Raw genomic sequence first — 19,452 nt, forward strand, 5'->3', positions numbered from 1 at the left:
GGAGAGGCCTCATAGAAAGTAGAGGGTCAGGAGCCCCGCCCCGGCCCCTTGGCCTCCCTGGTCAGACCCTCACCCAATAGGCCACCCCGGGCTCACAACCCCTGGGAGGTGCCCCAGGAAAGGATGTGCTGTCCTTGGGGCTGTGGGCTTTCTCAGGGTGCCCTGCTTCCCATCCATTAAGGATGAGCCCACGTGTTGGAGACACTCGCGTGCCCTTGCAGACCACCAGGTGGGGGCTGTGCTGTGCATGTGGGGCTATGCAGGGTGCTGGACAAACATCCTTGAACAGATGGAAAAAGCTGGAAGGATTGCGCAGAGGGTGGCTCAAAGGGGGTATAGCCTGTGAAGAAAGGGCCCCACCAGGGAGCTGGCTCTCTGCCTTGTCCCCCGCAGCAGTGGGAATACCCGTAAACGAGCAGTTCCCAAGGCTTTCTTCCAGGGTGTCCCTGATGGGGCCACATGACAGATGTGGTGGGATACCATCAACTGGACCTTGGACGGGGTCGGTGCTAATGCAGCCCAAGTTATCCAGGCGCGAATGTGTCTCATGTTGGGGTTTATGGATATTGTCTTTATGGCTGCTGCCAGGCTGAGCATCCAGATGACTGAGGTGACACGTTTATGGCCGACCCAAGTCCAGGGAGGAGGTCGTCAGCGCACCGGAGGTGAGCAGTGCAGAACTGAGCCCCACCCAACCCCCCCCCGCCCAGCCCCGCGGTGCCCATGCTTTGTAAACACAGGGAGGACAGACTGCCCAACACGGGGGACACCCCCAGGACCCTGCACCGGACGTCTGGGCACCCGCCGCTGGCCCCCACCCACACACGTGCCAGGGGCCCGGTTCTGACATTTCCATCACAGACCAGACCCAAGACGGCACCCACTCATCCTCTACACACACCAGAGTCTTCTGGTACAGGTATTTTGTCGGCATTTTGCTCAGGATCACGAATCTGTTTTGAAGTGTTAAACCCTTGAAAAGACATGTGCTTGGTCAGGCTCAGTCACTGAAACTTCCTGGTTTTCCTCTTTTGAAAGCCACCGTGTGCACTGCCAGACCTCCTCCAGGTGAAACGTGGAAATAGGATTTGTAAAAGGCAAAGGAATTCAGTTTTCTGGCCTCCCTTAGATCTAAGCTGCATGTAGAGAAGCTCTTTCACTCATGCACCCTGCAAACGTGTGTGCAGTAGGTGAGTTCAAGGTGAGTAGCTCAAGAGGAGACATAGGTGGTGTCCCCAGGACCCCCGAAGCGCTGAGTGGTTTACCCCTTGAGCCCCGGTTCCTGCCCCTCCCTCAACTGCCATACCCCTGGGTGCGTGCTTGGCACCTGGCCACATGGATACTCTCCTGTGGAGGACGCTGTAGAGTAAAGGGCTTCCCAAACCTGGGTGCCCTCAGAATTGCCCAGGCTCTGTAGGAGGTGGAGTAGTGACCCCCCAAGAGCACCTACTTCCTAACCCCAGAACCTGCAAGTGTTGTGTGACATGGCAAAGGGGAATTATGTGTGCAGGTGGGATTAGGTAGCTTATCAGTTGACCTCAAGATGGGGAGATCATCCTGAATTACCCAGGTGCACCCAGGGTGATCACAGGGTGAAAGGAGGATGGAGAAATGCGGGGGGAAAAGATTCGCTGACCTCACTGGCTTGTCAAGGCAGGAAGGGGCCACGAGCCCAGGATTGCAGCATGGGGGCCAAGGCGCAGAGCTACCCGTGGGACTTGGGGCACATTTCGGGGGGGCACTCTTGAGTTAAATCCTTTGTAATACTCAGCTCCACTTGGGAGTGGGGGAGGGGGCAAGAGCAGCCGCGACAGGCGTCCTGGACAGGGCCCCCTGTGACCGTCCAAGAGACTTTGTCGGCCGGGACTTTTCAGCACCCCGGACAGCGTTTGTCCTGCCCAGCAACAGGAAGGCCATCCGTGGTCTCCTGTGGCAAAGTCACACACCAAGCCTGTGTGTCGGGGCCCACCTCCTTAGATCTGATGCCTGGTTCACAGTGTTGTCAGAGGAGAGAGAGAGGGAGGAGGAGGAGAGGAAGGAAATGGATGGAGGGAGTGAGGGAGGAATTGGATGGATAGAAGAATGGAGGGAGGAAGGACCCGGGTGGCTCAGTTGGTTAGACATCTGATTCTTGATCTCAGCTCAGGTCTTAATCCCAGGGTCCTGTGCCCTCCTGTGCACCCCTTCCTCCAACTCTGTGTTGGGTTCCATGCTGAGCGAGGAGCCCGCTTGGGATTCTCTCTCTCCCTCCCTCTCTGCCCCTCCCCTGCTCTCACTCTCTCTCTCAAAAATAAACAAATGAATATTAAAAAAATAAGAATGGAAGGACAGAGATGGGGGAGGGAGGGAGGAAATGGATAGATGGATGGAAGGAAGGGGTCGGAGGAAGGGGTGCATGGGAGGGCCGGTGGAGCTGGTGAGCATGCTGGAGCCGAGAAACGAGGAGGCGCCCCTGCACGGAGGCTGCAGGAGGCGTGGTGTGCAGTGAGTGGTGCCACTGTCCTCTGGAAACAGTAGGAACCTGTTTCTGTTCCTTCTTAACACATATTCGAGTCTCTGAGAAAGTGTTTAGAGAACAAAGGGTAGTGTTTCTCAGAAAGAAGGTCGGGAGAGCGGCCAGCACTCGCTGGCGCTGGCTGTGGCTCCAGCCGGACCCCAGCCCTTGCCTGTGCTCACGCAGGGAGGACCCATCCTGGGATGGGAGTGGCTGGGCCATCGCTCTGCAAGGGCTCCCCGCACGTCGGTCATAGCAGACTCTGCCCACGCACGACCCGAGTGCTCCAGGCACGGAAAGGGGCTTCTGTGGGCGAAGGCTTCGCTTCAGGCTCACCATGGGGACAGCCTCCACTTTTCCTCGGAGGTCACCCTTCAGGCTCCTTCAACTCTTACGGTGCCAGGCCCTCGGCTGCACAGGCCCTGAGATGTCTGCACAGCACCCCCCCCACCCCCGCCCGTCCTTCTGCCCGTGGATGCACCTGCTGGGCTCAGCGTCTGGCCACCCAGGTGGCAGGGCCCCAGGAGCTGGACACCAGGCTCTCTCCCATCTGGAGGACAGTGTGGACCACGGGGATGGAGGCAGGCTGTACCCGGAGCAGGGTCTGGGGAGCGCGACGGTGTTGGGAAGCAGCAACCACAGGCCTCAGGATCGGGGCAGGTGTAATGTCGGCACGTGGCACACGGGCTGGCCCTCCCGGCCACCCCCCGCCCAGCCCTCAGCAGGCCCCTCCACCCTACAGCTTCGGGCACCTGTCCCGCCCGGTGTCCTTCTTCCGTCTGTGTGCAGCGAGCAGCTGGGCCAGTGCCACGGCCGGGACCCACAGTATAGGCAGGAAGCACAGGAGGACACAGGCGGCCTGCACCCAGCCCGGGTAGGACTTCTCCTGCCGCGACGGGAACCACACCTAGAGGGACACGCGGCCACGGTGACTGAGCGGTGTGGGGCGGCCTCACCCTGCCTCTTCTCCAGGGGAGGGGGGGCGGTATGGGGCCCTGAAGCCTTGTGGGGATTGGGGGTCTGGGGTTCGGGACACCGTGCCCTGCAGAGAGCCTCCCACCGGCCTGAGGGGCTGCTCCAGCCTGACCTGCTGGACATGGGCGGACCCTGTGCCCCCCGCCCCCTTCTCTGTAAGGCGGGGCAACACCGCCCACCTGACTTCAGGCACCGCTTTTGAGGCCAACGTGAGACACTAGTGTGTGAATCTGATAGGGCAAAATTCGTGAAAATTCTTGAGAAATGTGCCACTGCTCCTTCTGCAGTGCCTGGCAATGTCACACTGGGGAGAAGACACTGCAGCACAGACGAAGTTTTGAGGGGCCAGAGGTGGTGGCCGGTCAGGGCGTCACAGCTCCGAGTGCAGCCCGGGGGACAAGGGCTGGCCCCAGGGAGTGACCTATGCTCCTGTTGTCACGCGGCTTGGTGGCAGCTCAGTGACACGCATCCTGCACGCCTTCCTTCAACTCGGACCAGGAGTGGGCATCCGTGGGCCGGCCCCAAGGTGTGTGCGAGGGGTGGCTCAAGGCCACGTCCCTGCGTGAGCCGCTCCAGGGTCTGAGGGTTGCTCTGGTCCCCCCACCACTGACCGGGGCCCACGGCCCCTGCCAGAGTCAGCTCTGACGCCCCGTGGGACGCTGGAGTTCCGGTGGCCTAGGGTCTCGGCGAAGGCGGCCCACAGGGCCACGTAGGGCAGCACCGGGGAAGGGCCAGGCCAGGCCCCCCGGAGGACGTACGTATTGGGTGTCCCAGGCCTTGTAGCTGAGCGGCGTCCGGGCCAGGGTGGCAACGTAGGCCACAAAGATCGTGAGCAGTAGCAGCGGGCTGACAACCTTCCAGGTCACCTGCCAGTAGAGGCCGGGCCGCCTCCCCGTCATGCTCTCTATGTCATCGCTGAACCTGCCACAGGGACACCGGGCTCGGGCTCACTCACAGGGCCACTGAGATGTGGCCCACGGGGCCGTCCCCCACCTCCGCGCTGAACTTTCTGAGCCGCCGCCAGCTGGGGCAGCACTCTCGGGTCCTGACGGGGACTCACCCCACCCCCCCAGGCCTGCGTGGAAAAGGTCCGAGCAATCAGGTCGACCGGCCGGGGGAGAGGGCTGGACAGGCGGGCCTCCTGGGGCCTCCCAGCCTCTGCCGACCCCAAGGAGGAGGCCGGCCCGGGCCCTAGTAAGTTGCCCCGGGCAGGCCCCGTGGAGCTCCCCCTGAGGGAGGCTCCAGCTGCCGAGAGACGGTGTGGGCAGTGGAGCCCCGACGGGCCCCGGCCGTGAGAGGGCAGGAGACGCCAGACCTAGTGCCCGTCAGGGCCTGCGGGGTCGAGGACCCAGGACGCGTGGCGGTCCCCCAGTGTCTCCTGAGACCCCACGGCTGGTTGTACCCAGGGCTCACTGTGTCTCCCCACGTTGTGGGCCAGCCCCGCTCCTGCCTCTCTAGGTGGCCAGCGTCCCTCCTTGGGACGAGACCTCTGGCCCCTGTCCCCACAGAGCAGCGATGAAGGCCCTGGCATGCAGGGCCTCCCGGGACCCCTTGAGGAACAAGGACGGAGGTCGCAACTGCTGGGACCATCTGAGCAGGGCTATGGTTGGGGCAGCAGGTGTGTGACAGGTGAGACTGACAGGTGTGAGTATAGGTGTGGGTACGAGTGTGAGCACAAGTGGGACAGGTGGGCACGGATGTGGGGACAGGTGTGACAGGTGTGAGCGCAGGTGTGCAGGGGGCCGACGCGGGCAGGATGGGCAGGACCGAGAGGGGCGTTCTCAGAGGCCTCTGGGTTGGGGGCAGGGCTGTGCGGCCCTGCTACTGCCTCAGTGTCCGCTTGTCCTTGGACCTTAGCAACCCGCCCTGCCTGGTTGCAGACCAGCCATCTTGCCACCACCACGGCCCCCCCCCCCCCCCCCCCGCCGCAGAAGGTTGAAGGCCGCGCAGCCAGGGGGAGCAGGGCCCCCAGGGCGCTTCTTGGGAGCTCTGGGAGCCGCCCCGTTTGTTCTGGGGAGAGGCTCAGGCGGTCCCGCCCCGTCCTGTGCTGCCCGGGAGACCAGCTGCTGGATGCCCGGACGCCGTACCCTCAGGGGCGGCTCACTCACCGCTGCACCCCATAAACGTAAGCCACCCCGACCACTTCAAAGAACGCAAAGACCATGAGGTTCAGAGGCGCAGCATAGTTGTCGAAAATCTCCAGCCAGTAGTTTCCCGACTGCAGCGTGAAGCAGATCGCCGAGAGGAAGCAGACCAGGCAGGCCAGCCCTGGGGGAACGGGGCCCCCTGGTCTGAGCAGCGCCCGGCCTCCGCGGCCCCCGCCCCGGCCCGTGCGCCCCCTCTCCTCGCCCGCTCCTCCCGCCGCCGCCCTGCGCCGCGGCCAGAGACAGGAGGGCACGGGATGGCGGCTTGGCGTCGGTGGGCAGTGCTGGGGCCGGTCGGTGTGGGGGGTGCCGGTCTGCGCCTGCCCGACCCCCTGCTCTCCTGTGCTGGCCCTCGTGGGCTGTTGGGTCAGGGAGAGAGCCACCGAGACCGGCCCCGAGGGGTGACGAGCCAGACCCAGCCTTCCCCCGGGACCGGGCCACAGCCCCAGAGCCTTCGTGGACGAAGGGTATCGGGACGGCGGGTGGGAGGACGGGGGATGGGCCCGTCCACTCACCAGTCAGGACCTCCTTGGGGACGAATCTGTGCGTGACCCCCATATCCAGGAGTGGCGTAATGATGCTCTCCATGTTCCCGAACATGGACGACAGGCCCAAGGTGAACAACATCCCAAAGAAGAGCACGGCCCAGCCGGGGGCCCCCGGCATGTGGAGGATGGCTTCCGTGAAGATGATGAAGGCCAGCCCCGTGCCGGAGGCGCTCTGCAATGCACGTGCGCCAGCAAGCCCCAGGTGACACACCGTGGTGACCGACACCCCCCCCCCCAAGAGGAAAGCAGCGGCCCCACCCTTTCTGGCCGCAGGACCAGCCACAGCTGTGCCCCTGAGGGGACAGAACCTCTTCCCCTTTAACACCTCGCAGCCAGCGGGTGACCGCGGGCCCCGGGACGTCGGGCTCAGGTGCCCGTCAGCTGCCCGGAGAACCCGCCTTCTGATGGCCCACCCTAGCCTGCTGCCCCACCCGCGTGACCCGGGCTCTGTGCGCCAGCAGCAGCGGGTGTCCCGGGCCGGCCCACCCCAGCCTGCTGCCCCCGCCAGACACACTGCATCTGAGGCCACAGGCGCTCTGGAAGCCAAGCCTGGCCGAGGCACGGGGTCGGCCCAGTGTCCTTTGTCCACAGCCCGCAGGCCGGTCTGGGCCAGGCCTGTGGAGAAGGCTTGCGGCCCCTCAGGTACCTTGTCCAGAAAGTCTTCCAGGCGGCAGGTCTCCAGGCCGAGCCGGGCCACCCTCTCGGGCTGGGTGGCATTCAGGTGCGTGAGGACGGCAGCATAGTCGTCCCTGTCGACGCTCTGGTCCGGGAGCTCAAACGCGTTGATGAGCCGGAGGATGTTTCTGCAGAGACACAGGCCGGCGCACGCTGGGCTGGGCGCCCTGCACCCCGGAAGCACCCGGGAGGACAGCAGCACTCGCAGGGGGGTGCTGAGGGACCGGGCCTGCGGGGACGCTCCCCGAGGGCCACAGTGGGGTGGTGGCAGCACCCTGGCCTCCTCGACCTGGGCCCCGGGATGGCACCCTGGAAGTGTTTCAGGAAGAACTGGGGCCCCTGCTTTCCGGCCGCCTGCTGCCTCCGTCAGACGCTCCCGGTCTTCAAGGCTGGCGGCTCACGCACAGGCCGGTGGGCGTCCCCGGGCGTTTCGATCTGCCCACTTGCTGTGTGCGTCCGTGACCCTGACGTTAGGACCGGTGCTGCTCCTGGGGTTGGCAGTGGCCGGGCCCAGAGTTGCACCGACGCCCTGCCTTCCGCGAACACCTTCACAGTCCGCTCAGTGCCGTCGTGATCGCGCTTTTGTGCTCTTTGCCGGTGATTTGCTATTTAAAATGTGCCCCGAGTGCGGCGCTCGAGTGCTGTCTGGTGTGCCACGTGCCAGGCGGCCGAGCCGGGGCGCACAGGGGAGCCTCGTCAGCCCTGCCGGAGTCACTGCCGCCACCCTGGGCAGTGTCCACGGACCGACACTTGTTCACGGTGCTCCGTGGAAACAGCTGGAAGTACTGACCCCCCCCCCCGTCCCCCACTGGGGGTCACGCTGTTCACCGTGTGGGCGCTGCAGCCTCTGGAACATTCCGCAGGGTGCACGCGCCCCGCTGTGCCCAAGCTCAGGCTGCCCGTGGCGCAGCTGCTCTGTCTCCCCCTCCGCCCTCAGCGTGGCCCGAGCGTGGTCAGAACAGGTGGCGCTGTGGACAGGGGCCTGGTCATGGGGCCACTCTGGGCGCTGTGGGCGCTTGGCAGCTGGTACAGGGTGTGCCTCTGTTCCCCTCTGGGTTCTGGCGGGCGAGCCACCGCCGTCTGCAAGCTACAATCAGCCGTCTTAGCGCAGCTGGGCCATCGATGCAGCAGCTCCAAATGTGAGGCCATCCTGACCGCCTCCACGGCCTGGGCTGTTGTGGCAAATGGCCACAGACAGCCTCGAAGCAACATTCACCCTCCCCCAGCTCTGAGGCCGGAAGTCCCAGGTAGGGGTGTGGGCAGGGCTGCGCTACGTCCTGAGGCTCCAGGGGAGGGTCCTTCCCGCCTCTTCCAGCCCCTGGTGCCCCAGGTGTCCCTCCAACCCCTGTCTCTCTCATCACATGGCCTCCTGCGTGTGCGTGCGTGTTCACGCGTGTGCCCGGTGTGCGTGTTCACACGTGTGTGCACACACGCATGCCCCTGCCTGTCTCTCATGAGGAGCCCGCTCACTGGGTCAGGTCCTCACTCAGCATGACCTCATCTTAACCCACATCTGCCAAAGACCCCACGTCCGCATCAGGTCACCTTCCAGGCTGCGGGTGGACGCGGGCTTCTGGGGACGCTCCACCTCACTCCCTAGGGATCTAAGGGTGGTTGTGTGCGGCCCTGTGCTCCGCGGACAACTTGCCCTCAGAGCCACCACGGGCACCGTGCTCACCTGTCCAGGCAACGCCCATGGTCGTTGGCCGCCTTGAATCCCAGAACGGAAAACATAGCAATGGACGCGTAGAGGGAGGTCAGGCTGTTGACCAGGGAGATGATCACTGCGTCCTTCTCACAGTTGTTCCTGGCGGACACAGGCACATTGTGCCACTGTGCTCCGGGCCACTACGCACACACACCCCCAAGCCCCCCCCCCCGCACACGGAGCTGGTGTGCCTGCGGCCCTGAGTGCCGGTGCTGTCCCGACGGTCTCCGGACTGGCTCAGAACCCTCCCCGCTGACCCCCTCCCTGACCACACCCCCTGCTGACCCCCTCCCATTGACCCTTCCTCACTGACCCCTCCCTGACCACACCTCCCCGCTGAGACCCTCCCCACTGACCCTTCCCCACTGACCCCCTCCCTGACCACACCCCCTGCTGACCCCCTCCCATTGACCCTTCCTCACTGACCCCTCCCTGACCACACCTCCCTGCTGACCCCTCCCACTGACCCTTCTTCACTGACCCCCTCCATGACCACACCTCCCTGCTGACCCCTCCCTGAGCACACCTCCCTGCTGACCCCCTTCCCATTGACCCTTCCTCACTGACCCCTGCCTGACCACACCTCCTTGCTAATCCCTCCTACTGACCCCTCCCTGACCACACCTCCCCGCTGAGCCCCTCCCCACTGACCCTTCCCCATTGACCCCCTCCCTGACCACACCTCCCTGCTGACCCCTCCCACTGACCCCTCCCTGCTGACCCCTTCCCTGCCCACACCTCCCTGCTGACTCCTCCCTGACCACACCTCCCTACTGATCCCTTCCACTGAGCCTTCCCCACTGACCCCTCCCTGCTGACCCCTCCCTGACCACACCTCCCCGCTGACCCCCTTCCCATTGACCCTTCCTCACTGACCCCTCCCTGACCACACCTCCCTGCTAATCCCTCCCACTGACCCCTCCCCACTGACCCCTCCCTGACTACACCTCCCCACTGAGCCCCTCCCCAGTGACCCTTCCCCACTGACCCCTCCCTGACCACACCTCCCTGCTAATCCCTCCCACTGACCCCTCCCCACTGACCCCTCCCTGCCCACACCTCCCTGCTGACCCCTCCCACTGACCCTTCCCCGCTGACCCCCTCCCTGCCCACACCTCCCTGCTGACCCCTCCCACTGACCCTTCCCCGCTGACCCCCTCCCTGCCCACACCTCCCTGCTAACCCCCTCCCCAAAAGCCTCCCTGCCACGCACCCACCCCAGCTCAGGGCTGTGGATTGGCTAAAGCCCTCAGCCCCCACCCTGCCCCCAAGGCCTGGGCACAGGTCGCTGAGGATGACACAGGGCACCATGGAGCAGCCTTGCTGAGACGGTCTCCGTGCGAGAGAGCACCCGAGCCCCTTGGAGCAGGCTGGGCGGTCACTTGTCAGGGGCAGTCGTGCGAAGCACCCAGGCCCACCACCCGCATCCCCACCCCTGCGCCTCTGAGGGGAGAGGTTCTGACCACCGCGTAGAACCATGTTCGTGTGGAGGTGGCCTGGTTTACGACGCGGCGGATGGTGCGTTAGTGACCGAGCAGCTCGGGTCTCCCCCACGAGGTGGGAGAGTGAGCAGTGACCAGGGAGGCTGACACACACTGGATTTCTGCTTTCCTGGCCTTGTGCCTGGCACACATACGTGGTCCCGTTGGCGTCAGCCTTGTTCCTGGGATTGATTATCCGGCACTCTTCCTCCGGAACACGCCAGAAGCTGCCGTAGGGGCCCTAACCCCCAGCCCTCAGGGGATGGCTGAGTGACTGGTAGAATCCCCACGAGTCCCTTCTTATCACAGGTTCACAGCAGTTCACCCTCCCCCTGCGCAGGGTGTCCCGACGCGGGCGCTCTGTGCTGCTCCCAGGAGCTTGGGGACAGGAGGCCCGGAACCCGACCTGAGTCCGGCCCCTACCTGGGCGGGTTGTAACTCGCAAAAGCGATGTGTCCTCCAAAGGCCAGGGACAGGGAAAAGAATATCTGCGTGGCTGCGTCCAGCCACACGCGGGGGCTCTGGAGAATCCGCACCTGGAAAGACAGGGGGGCCCCGTCGTGCAGCAGACAGGCCACACTGAGCGGGGAGCCCACAGCCCCGGATGGTCCCAAGCGGGACATGTTAAATAAAGCCACGGCTCCCATCTGCGTGGGACACACGGGCTCTGAGAACGCGGCCGACAGGCCTCTCAGGGCTGAGGTCCCAGTGACAAGACGCCTGCTTCCTCTGCTCCTCGAAGACGTGGGGGCTCTGAGCGACCGAAGGGCCCCGGCAGCTCCACGGGCACGCGCTCCCTGGTGTTGCTGCTGCGGGGGACGGGACGGGCAGGCCGGGCCCACGCCCTGTGCAGCCCCCGGCAACTCCCAGGGGACGCCGGGGGCCCACAGAGCGTGGGGTGGTCCAGGAGGGTGCGGGCTGCGGCCCTTCACCTGGCGGGGTGCACGCAGCGGGAGAAGCCCTTGGAGGTGGGGGGTCTGGGCACTAGGGGTGGGACGTCCGGGGCCCCGGCCGGCTTCTCCTCTGAACCCCGCCCGCAACGTCCCTCAGGCACCAAAGTCCACGCGTCACGAACCAAGCCCTCCGTCTGCTCCCTGCACTCTGACCCTACCCTCCTCCCTGAGACCCCATAGCATCCCCCCCGCCCTCACCCCCACACGGCCCCGGGTGCCCTGGCCTGTGGCTCATGGCCACGCACATGGCCAGGGGATGCAGTGAGCTGGGCTGGGCTGGGCTCTGGCTCAGGTGTTTCCAGGAGCCCAGACTTCAGTCCAGACCAACTTACATCTGGCGTGAACAGGTACGTTAACCCTTCGACCGCCCCGGGCAGGCTGAGTCCTCTGATAAGGAAGATTGTCAGGACCAGGTAAGGGAACAGCGCTGTGAAATAAATTGCCTTAAGAGAAAAAAACCGTTAGACTTTGCAATGGTATCTGTTCGGTACAAAACCTTTAAGAGGCAGACGTGACGTGAACGCCTCAGTGGCCAGGCTCCCGTCTCTCATCCGGGATTCGGACTGGGGGGAGGCGGCCGGCAGCCCGGGGCCTGGGGGTGTGGGCCCCAGTCAGTCTCTGAGGGTTGGGGGCTCACGGGGATGGTCACACGTGGGTTCACATACGCCCTTGTGTCTGTGGGTGGGCACGGTCCCCACGGGGCAGGTGGGCCTCCCTCTCCCCCCCCACCCCGGTGCCCACAAGCGGCCACTTCGCAGGGACCACACACCTACCCGCACCCCTTTCCCCAGCCTAGGACCAGGGTCCCGTCAGGTGTGGTCAGGGGTCCACACAGAAGGAATCCGCAGACGACGGACGGTCTTCCCTCCCCACCGCCCCCAAGTTCCCGAGCACAGACTGACTGGGGAGTCGCCCGGGTGCCTCTCTAGGGCGTCTGCCGCAGGGTCATTTGGAGTTTCTGGCTGGCTCGTTGGGCCTCACGGTTGCTTTGGTCTAATTCAGTCATTCCGGTCCTCTAAGTCATGAAGATGCTCACGTGAGAGCAACTGTAACGCTCACACCCGACAGTAAGTGTGCAGGCACGTGCACACGCCGGGATCCGTGTGAGAGGGCGCAGCTGTGTGCCGGGAGCCGCGTCGCTGGCGTTGTGAGGGGGGATGCGTGAAGCCCCGGGCCCGTCCGCGCCCCCGGAGAAGAGAGGGTGCGCGCCCGAGGTGGGCTCGTGGGCCCGGGCCCGGGGCCCCCCGGGTCCTCTCTGCTCAGGAACCACGTAACTATCGCCACAGGACGGTACGCTGTTGAACACAAATGTGCCAGCCGCGCACCCGCTGCTCGCAGCAGTGTTTGTGAAACGTGCGCCAGTCGGGGGAAGGCGGAGGAGGCAGTGCAGCGGGAGCGAGGGCCCCGCCTCACTCGGTGGGCAGCATCGCTCCCAGAGGGACCGAAGGCCGAGCCCCGAATCCATCCCCGAGACTGAACGGTCGCCGCTGAGAAGCTGGCACAGGACGTGGACGGGCGTCACCAGAAATACCCGGGGACTGGGAGAGGCGGGGACGGAGAAGGGAGGGGACCCGCGGGAAGCAGGACGGCGGGCCGAGACCAGATTCAGAGTCGCACCAAACGCAGATGGTCTGAACAGCCAAACAAGGGCAGGGACTGCCAGCCCAGGAAAAAAAGCAAGACCCGAACCGGGTGTGTCGACAAGAAACACGACTGACGCACAGAGACCCGAACAGGTTAAAAGGAGAAGGGGCAACAGCTGCCACGTTCACAGGGCGGCACAGGGTCCTCACATCTGCACCCTCCCAGCAGAGCCGCCCAGCAGACGCTGAGCGGAAGGGAGCTGGGCAGTGGGGTCCGCCCCAGGGGCTCACCTTCCCCGTGGATTCGATGCCTCTGATGACACACACGTACACGACGGCCCAGGACGCGGCCAAGCAGGCCAGCAGCCGCCACTGGATGGAGCCGCTGTCGCTGACGTCGGCCGTGACGTTCAGCGTCCGCCGGTACCAGAAGTAGCTCACGGGGCTGCTGGCCTGGCACTCTGCCTCGAACCCTGGAACCCGGGAGGGCCCGTCAAGGGCTGGCCACGGGGCTCGGGCCTGGATCCGGGCTCTGCAGGCCTCCCCCCGGGAGTGCAGTTCGTACATAATTGTCCTGGGGCTGCTGGCTGAGCACCAGGCACGGCAGGTGAGACCCGTGCCCTCTGCTGCCCAGGGTGTCCAGCCGAGGCCTAGAGGGCTGACCCGGGCAGCTTCAGGGCCCAGACTTGCCCCCCGCCCCCCCTGCCCACGCTGGCCTTGTTCAGAACACGCCGAACTCAAGTTAGTATCAGCAGAGGCAGGAAGGGAAGGGGGGTTGACACAGCTGGGCAAGCAAACTGGAAGACAGCTTTGACACTGTCCCCTGACAGAGCGCTTGGCCCAGGTCTGGACTTAAGTCAGCAAGAGCCGAGGTGACAGCCACTCACCCTCCCGTCGCCGGGCAAGCACGAAGCTGTGCTGTGAGTACAGGGGTCCCTGGGGGCCCCGGGTCCATCAGGGGTCGGGGTCAGTGGGGTGAGAACGGGATTTCAAATGTGACGCTTCGGGGAGCCCGTGCGGGGCCCCTGGGAGCCAGGGCACTGAGCCTCCCAGCCCTCAGCACTACCTGTGCGGTTGAGGTCCAGCGGGCACGAGCCCCAGGGGAGCGGGTTCTGGAAGGAGTTGAGGAAATACCACAGCACCCACGTCAGGACGGTGTTGTAGTACAGGCTGACCAGAAAGGACACGGTGAGGCAGCCCAGCCCTGCGGACGGGCGACAGTCAGCGCCTCGCCGGGGTCCCGGCCACCCCGCTCCTGCTCCCTGCCGTCCCCAAGGCCTCCCGCTGCCCGCCCCGCCGCTGGCCTCCCGGGGAGGCCTTCAGGAGGCACCGTGGCCACCCGGCAGGGGGTGTCGTGTCACAGACCCAGGGGTGCCGCTTGGCCCCCCCCCCCCGCAGCGCCCACCTCACAGGCACCCCGGGGCCTCCCCGGACACTCGGGAGCTCCCAGGATGTGTGGGCTCGGCGCCTGTGGGACACACACCCACGTGACCGGGGACAGCCTGCCGCCTGCCTCCTCCTCGCGCTCTCTGGGCTCACCCCACACGGCGCCCCGCACTCGGGTCCCCGCTTGGGCTTTGGGGGAACAAAACGGCCTCCTGGGATGGGCGACCTCAGCCCGTGACTGGAGCTAGCTTCACAGGGGCGCCACCACGTGCGCGTCCTGCCCGGTCACGTCCCCATCACGTCAGGGCATCTTTGGGGCGGGTGCGAAGCCAGCAAGCGTGGCCTGGCGTGACGAGCTGACACGGGGCTCCCGCGGGACCCGCGGTCTCCCGCCCTCCCAACCGCTACGGGACGGGGGCAGGGGTGGGGGCAGCCTACCCACTCCGCCCAGGTAGGGCGACACGGCCTTCCACACCCCGACGCTGCCTGTCCGCAGGTGCTGGCCGATGGCCAGCTCGATGTGGAAGAGTGGGATTCCCTCGAGGACCAGGGCGACGAAGTAGGGGATGAGGAAGGCCCCTGCGAAGACACAGTGGTCGCCGGAGGGTCACTGTCTGCCCGGTGGGGCCTCGGGCTCGGGGAGAGGTGCCCGCGGCCTCCTGAGAGGGGACCCGGGCCCGCACGTCGGGCCCTGGTTCTGCCACCGTTTGCAGCTGCTCGACACGTCCCGCCGCGTGACGCTGTGGCGGAGGGTTTCCCGCCACAAAGGGCAGTCTTGTCCTTACGGGGACGCCCCGAACCCCCGTCACGGGCCCTCCTGTGATGGGGGGCTGCTCCGTGCTCTTGGGGGAGCGCTGGAGCACGGTGACGTCCCGCCTGAGTACGGGCTGGGACCTGTGTCTCCACGCCTTGGGCCGAGCGGGGCCCCTGCTCCCTGTCCGGGCGCCGGGAGGTGTGGGGCGGGGGCTCCAGAGGCCTCCAAGGGGACCCACACGGGCTCCCCGCAGAGCACCCCCTGGGGTGGCTGGGGGAGCTACGCCTTTCCGCGCGGTGAGCCAGCCGTAGAAGGAGCGGAAAAGCCACGGGGTTGAGGAGTGAGGCGCCCGGCCTCTCCTGGAGCCCGCAGCCCCGAGGGGTCCGGCCTGGTCGCCTGGGGGGGCTCCTGTGGGGAGATGCCGGTTCCCTGAGTCCCGCTGGACTCAGAGATGCTCTCATTCTGCCGGGGGGAGGGAGTCCCGGTCCCGCTACGGTGGGAGCCGCATTTTCTTCCAGGTAACCGCAGTCCGTGGACACCCTGGCCCTTAGACGCTCCGGGACTGACAGCCACCCCTCCCCCCTGCATGCCCGGGCCTCAGAAACGCCAGGGAACCACACTGGCCGAAATGGGTGCAGGGCAGCCACCGTGCTCCCCGCGTCTGCCTGGCTCGGCTGAGGCTGACTCTCCCCCATGAGCCGCGGGCTTGCCCTCATCGTCTGCCGGCCTCCCCCTCCTCTCTTGTGTCACCATCAGACGTTTTGACACGGACTTGGGGCCCCGGACGGGGCTACGTGGCTACACAGCCCTCAGCCCACATAAGCTTCTGCACGGGGCTCCAGTGTTTGGGGCAAAACAGTGCCTGCTGGGGTCGTCCATGTAGCAGCGAACAGGTGGAGGGTCAGGAAAGTACAATTCTGAGGACACTCGGCCTCAGTGGCCACCCGGGGAGGGGCGGGGAGGGGACAGGGCCTCAGGTGCTGGCTGAGGTCAGTCGGGCAGGGAGCACTTGGGTGGGGGCGGGGGGGGGCACAGGGCTGGGGGTGGGGAGGGGACAGAGCCTCAGGGGCTGGCTGAGGTCAGTCCGGCAGGGAGTACCTAGGGGCAGGGGGGCGGGGAGGGGGGGGACAGGGCCGGGGGCGGGGAGGGGCGGGGCCTCAGGTGCTGGCTGAGGTCAGTCCGGCAGGCAGGGAGCACCTACGAGGAGCAGGGCCGGGGAGGGGTGGGGAGGGGAGCTTGTCTTCGTAGCTAAGCTGGTGCAGCTGAGTCTGCCGTGCTTGGGGGAGAAGAAACAGAGCAGGTCTGTGATTACAGAGACCGTGCGGTTAGGAGGGGGCATCTCGGTGCGTGAGGGGCGTGTAAGCCCTACCCAGAGAGCGTGCCGACCGCGGCTTAGGTGAAGACCGCGCCTGTCGGGGGATGGCTGCCGGTCCCAGGAGGACCCACGCATGTGCTTCGAGGAGTGGGACTCGAGCCCCACCAGACCTCCAGGCTGGCGATTCGGTGGGCTGTGCCTCCGAGCGGAATGTCCACGAGACCCCGAGCCACGCGGTTTGGAGAGCTTCCAGGCCGGTGAACACGGGCGGTGCTGGGAGGGGGCTGTGCCCGGAGCTCTGTCACCCCCACACCTGGCCCCGTGCACGCCTTCCGTCTGGCGGCTCCTGAGCCGTGTTCCTTATAAAAATGTGGTAACAGTAGCGAACTGCTCCCCTCAGTTCTGTGAAGCTGACGTGGGGCTGGGCACAGCCCTGAGTTTGTAGCAAAGTCAGGTAAGAGCCGTGGGTCAGCAGGGGACCCGCCACCTGAGGTCCGATCCTGAGCTGGGGGCCGTGCCGTGGGCCGAGCCCTCGACCTGAGGGGTCTGTGCTCAGTTCAGGGAGATGCGGCGGAAATGGGTTAAATTCTGCTGAGTCTCGGAGAACCGGTTGGTGTGGCAAAAACACCCTCACGCGTCCGCCGTCCGAGCTCGAGAGAAGCGGGAACTGTTCTCGTCTCGTCCCCGCCGGTCTCCGGGGCCGCTGAGACCACACTTCGCGTGCCCACGCGGGGCGTCTGGGAGAGCCCCGTGCATCACCAGTGCCATCACCACGCGAGGGTGCCGGAGGCGACGTGCACCCGTGCCACGTGCTCAGCAGGTGGAGGAAAAGACGGCGCGTGCGTTCAGAGCCCCACGCGGCTGAGAATCAGCAGATCAGGATGGAGAGAACGGCCAGGGGACAGAGGAGAAGACAGGAGAGTGATGTGCTGTCTGTGTGGAGGGTTGACGCGGTGTTGCCAGCGGGAAATCCTTCCCCACGCAGTCCAGACCCCACCCGACGCCTGCGAAGCCCTGAGAGTCTCGTGCGCGTTGACGACCCGGCCGTAAAGGTCACGTGGGAGGTCAACAGCCAATACAGAAGCCAGTGCAAGAGAGGAGCATGGCGACTCTCCCTACGGGACGGCCAACCGCAGTAATTAGTTCCGTGCGACTTTCCGGGCAAGGTTCTGTCGCCTGGATGGGGCCTCCGGAAACGGAAGTCCGGAACGCGGCAGTGCGGAAATCCTGGACCGCTTACGAGATGACCCACCCGCTTGTGTTGCGACAGACGCGGTTAGAAGGGTTCCTGGGCTGAAGCCCGAGACCCCGGCAGGTGCGCGAAGAGGCCACTAGCGGGTTCCACGTCCCTTTCGCTGGGAAGCGCTGACCGCTCACCAAGAAGCCGGGTGGGTGTGAGAGAATCGCGTGGGGGTGCCCCCAAGGGTTTTGCTCAATTCTGTGACGCTGTTGCCCTTTACAGACCTGAACGATCACTAATGAGAGAGAAAGTATCCACCCTCAGGAGCGTGAGTTCGCGCAAAATAAAAATGTGATCTGTTATCTGCTTATCACTTACATCTTCTTATCGAAATAATCAGTAGTGGCCAAAGTGAGACAAAACAGGGCATTCTCACACGTGAGGGTTCCTTGTTCGGGAAAAGTAGGAGTTTTGAAACGTACTTCCTGACATTTCACCGAGAGCTTTCTCACCTGGAAATAGGGCCTAAAGGAAGCATTTAGACACCAGGACCCCCTAGAGCCCGGGTGCCGGGGACTCAGACACCCCGAGCCCTCGGGGAAGGCAGCCCGGCGCATGGCCTGCGGCGATGAGGGTTCCGGAAGGCACGTCCCTGGACGGTCCCGGCACGTCGCAGCGCTGAGCCAACGGGCTCCCGCCTGTGCGGGCTCGACACGGCGCACGGGGCGGCACGGGGGCCTAGGGAGCGAGCCGGTCTTCCGCCCCGGGCTTTGCGTGATCCGTGCCAAGGAGCCTGTACTCTCAGGCGCCCGCCCGCCCCCGCCCCCATGGACGCTCCAACACCCGTGGGCCAGCGGTTCCAGGACACAGGTCTCTTCCAGCTTCTGGTCATCAGAACAAAACTAATAAACTTTCCAGAAGCAGTATCCTCATAAACAGGGAAGCCATGCCAGACAGTGGCCCGGCCACGCGGCTCCCGGAGACCCCCACCCACATTCCCCCACCATGGCCTGACCACTGTCTGCCTACCGCTGCCAGGGGGGCCACTGTGTGCCCTTGAAAGCGGGAAGGACGACTCCCCATCGGAAAAGGGCGGCGTGGGGTCACCCGTGCAGATTTCCATTTCTTCTGGGGGGGCCGACGAATCTCCCCTGAAGGAGACGCTCCCCACATTGCCAACCGGACGCCTGGGGGACCCGGGAAGATTGCCCCGTGGGACTGTCGGGGGCCCTCGGGTCTTACAGGTGCAGAAGGAGGCTTGAGGGCAAGTTGACCTGGCACCGAAACCAGACGGGGCCCAAGGTCGGACCCCAGAAGAGGACCAGCCTGGCCCGGGCGACGTTCCGTGTCAGCTCCCGAGGGCCCTGGGTGACAGGGCGGTTGCCTGACACCACCTCGGACTTGGGAAGAGATGAGGGCGGTCTGGCCGTGCAAAGGCCGGGCGGTAGGCGGCCCGGCCAGCGCGCACCTGCAAACCTCAGGGGAACTCGGGGGAGGGCGGTGTGCAGAAAGCACCCCTGAGTCCCGTAAGGCCGAGACGCCCTCGGACTGGACCTCGAGGGCCGGGATGCCCCCCCGGAGGCCCAGCCCACGGCTCACCTCCCCCGTACGTCTGGCACAGGTACGGGAACCTCCAGATGTTGCCCAGGCCCACGGCGAAGCCGATGCAACTCAGGAGGTACTGCAGCCTGTTGTCCCAGCTGGGCCTCTCGTGCCCGCCGCCGGCCCCGCGTGGGTCTGGGCCCAGGGCGCACGCCATGCCTGCCACTCGCTCCCTCACGGTCCCCCTCACACCCCACGTACGTCCGCGTTATTTAAAGGAAAACCAGCGGAGCCCGTTAATTGGTAACCCGGGCCGGGCTCCTGCTCTAACTCGGGCGGTTGCTCCCTGACCCCACGGCCTCTGCCCACCACCCCCACCCCCCACCCCCCGGCTCCTGCCCGGCCGGTGCCCCACCACCTCGAGAACATGCCCGCAGGGGCGTCCTGCTCCCTGTCGGGGACCTGCAGGCCCCCAGCACCGGGGCACGTTGGGTTGTTTTATGAAAATCACTGCCCTTCTCGTCAACTGATTGACACACGGTTGCAGCCTCACTCGTCGCCGTGAGCAGTGGCCGAGCCCAGGCCCCGCGCCCTCGCCCGCTTTCCCCCGATGGCGGACACCGTGTCCAGTCCCAGTGGGACGCTGGCCGGTCACCTCGGCGCACGCCCGCCACCTGAGGGTCCTTCCCGGCCCCGTCTCTCCTCTGCACTGCA

The 19,452-nt window shown here is 65.5% G+C and overlaps 1 protein-coding gene across 1 annotated transcript; it reads right to left on the reverse strand.

The window, feature by feature from the left end:
• Positions 1 to 3,044: 3,044 nt before the first annotated feature.
• On the reverse strand, positions 3,045 to 18,955 carry SLC6A18 (solute carrier family 6 member 18). The gene is made up of 12 exons (XM_042908551.1): positions 18,796 to 18,955; positions 14,386 to 14,526; positions 13,628 to 13,765; positions 12,853 to 13,034; positions 11,311 to 11,421; positions 10,449 to 10,561; positions 8,515 to 8,643; positions 6,808 to 6,964; positions 6,129 to 6,333; positions 5,578 to 5,737; positions 4,228 to 4,390; positions 3,045 to 3,401 (listed from the first exon to the last, which is right to left on the reverse strand). The coding sequence occupies exons 1-12, from the start codon at positions 18,953 to 18,955 to the stop codon at positions 3,231 to 3,233; spliced, it is 1,830 nt and encodes a 609-aa protein (XP_042764485.1). The 3' UTR covers positions 3,045 to 3,230.
• Positions 18,956 to 19,452: the final 497 nt, after the last annotated feature.

The sequence above is a fragment of the Panthera leo genome, chromosome A1, assembly GCF_018350215.1.
Source record: "Panthera leo isolate Ple1 chromosome A1, P.leo_Ple1_pat1.1, whole genome shotgun sequence".
In the NCBI taxonomy this organism is placed as follows: Eukaryota; Metazoa; Chordata; class Mammalia; order Carnivora; family Felidae; genus Panthera; species Panthera leo.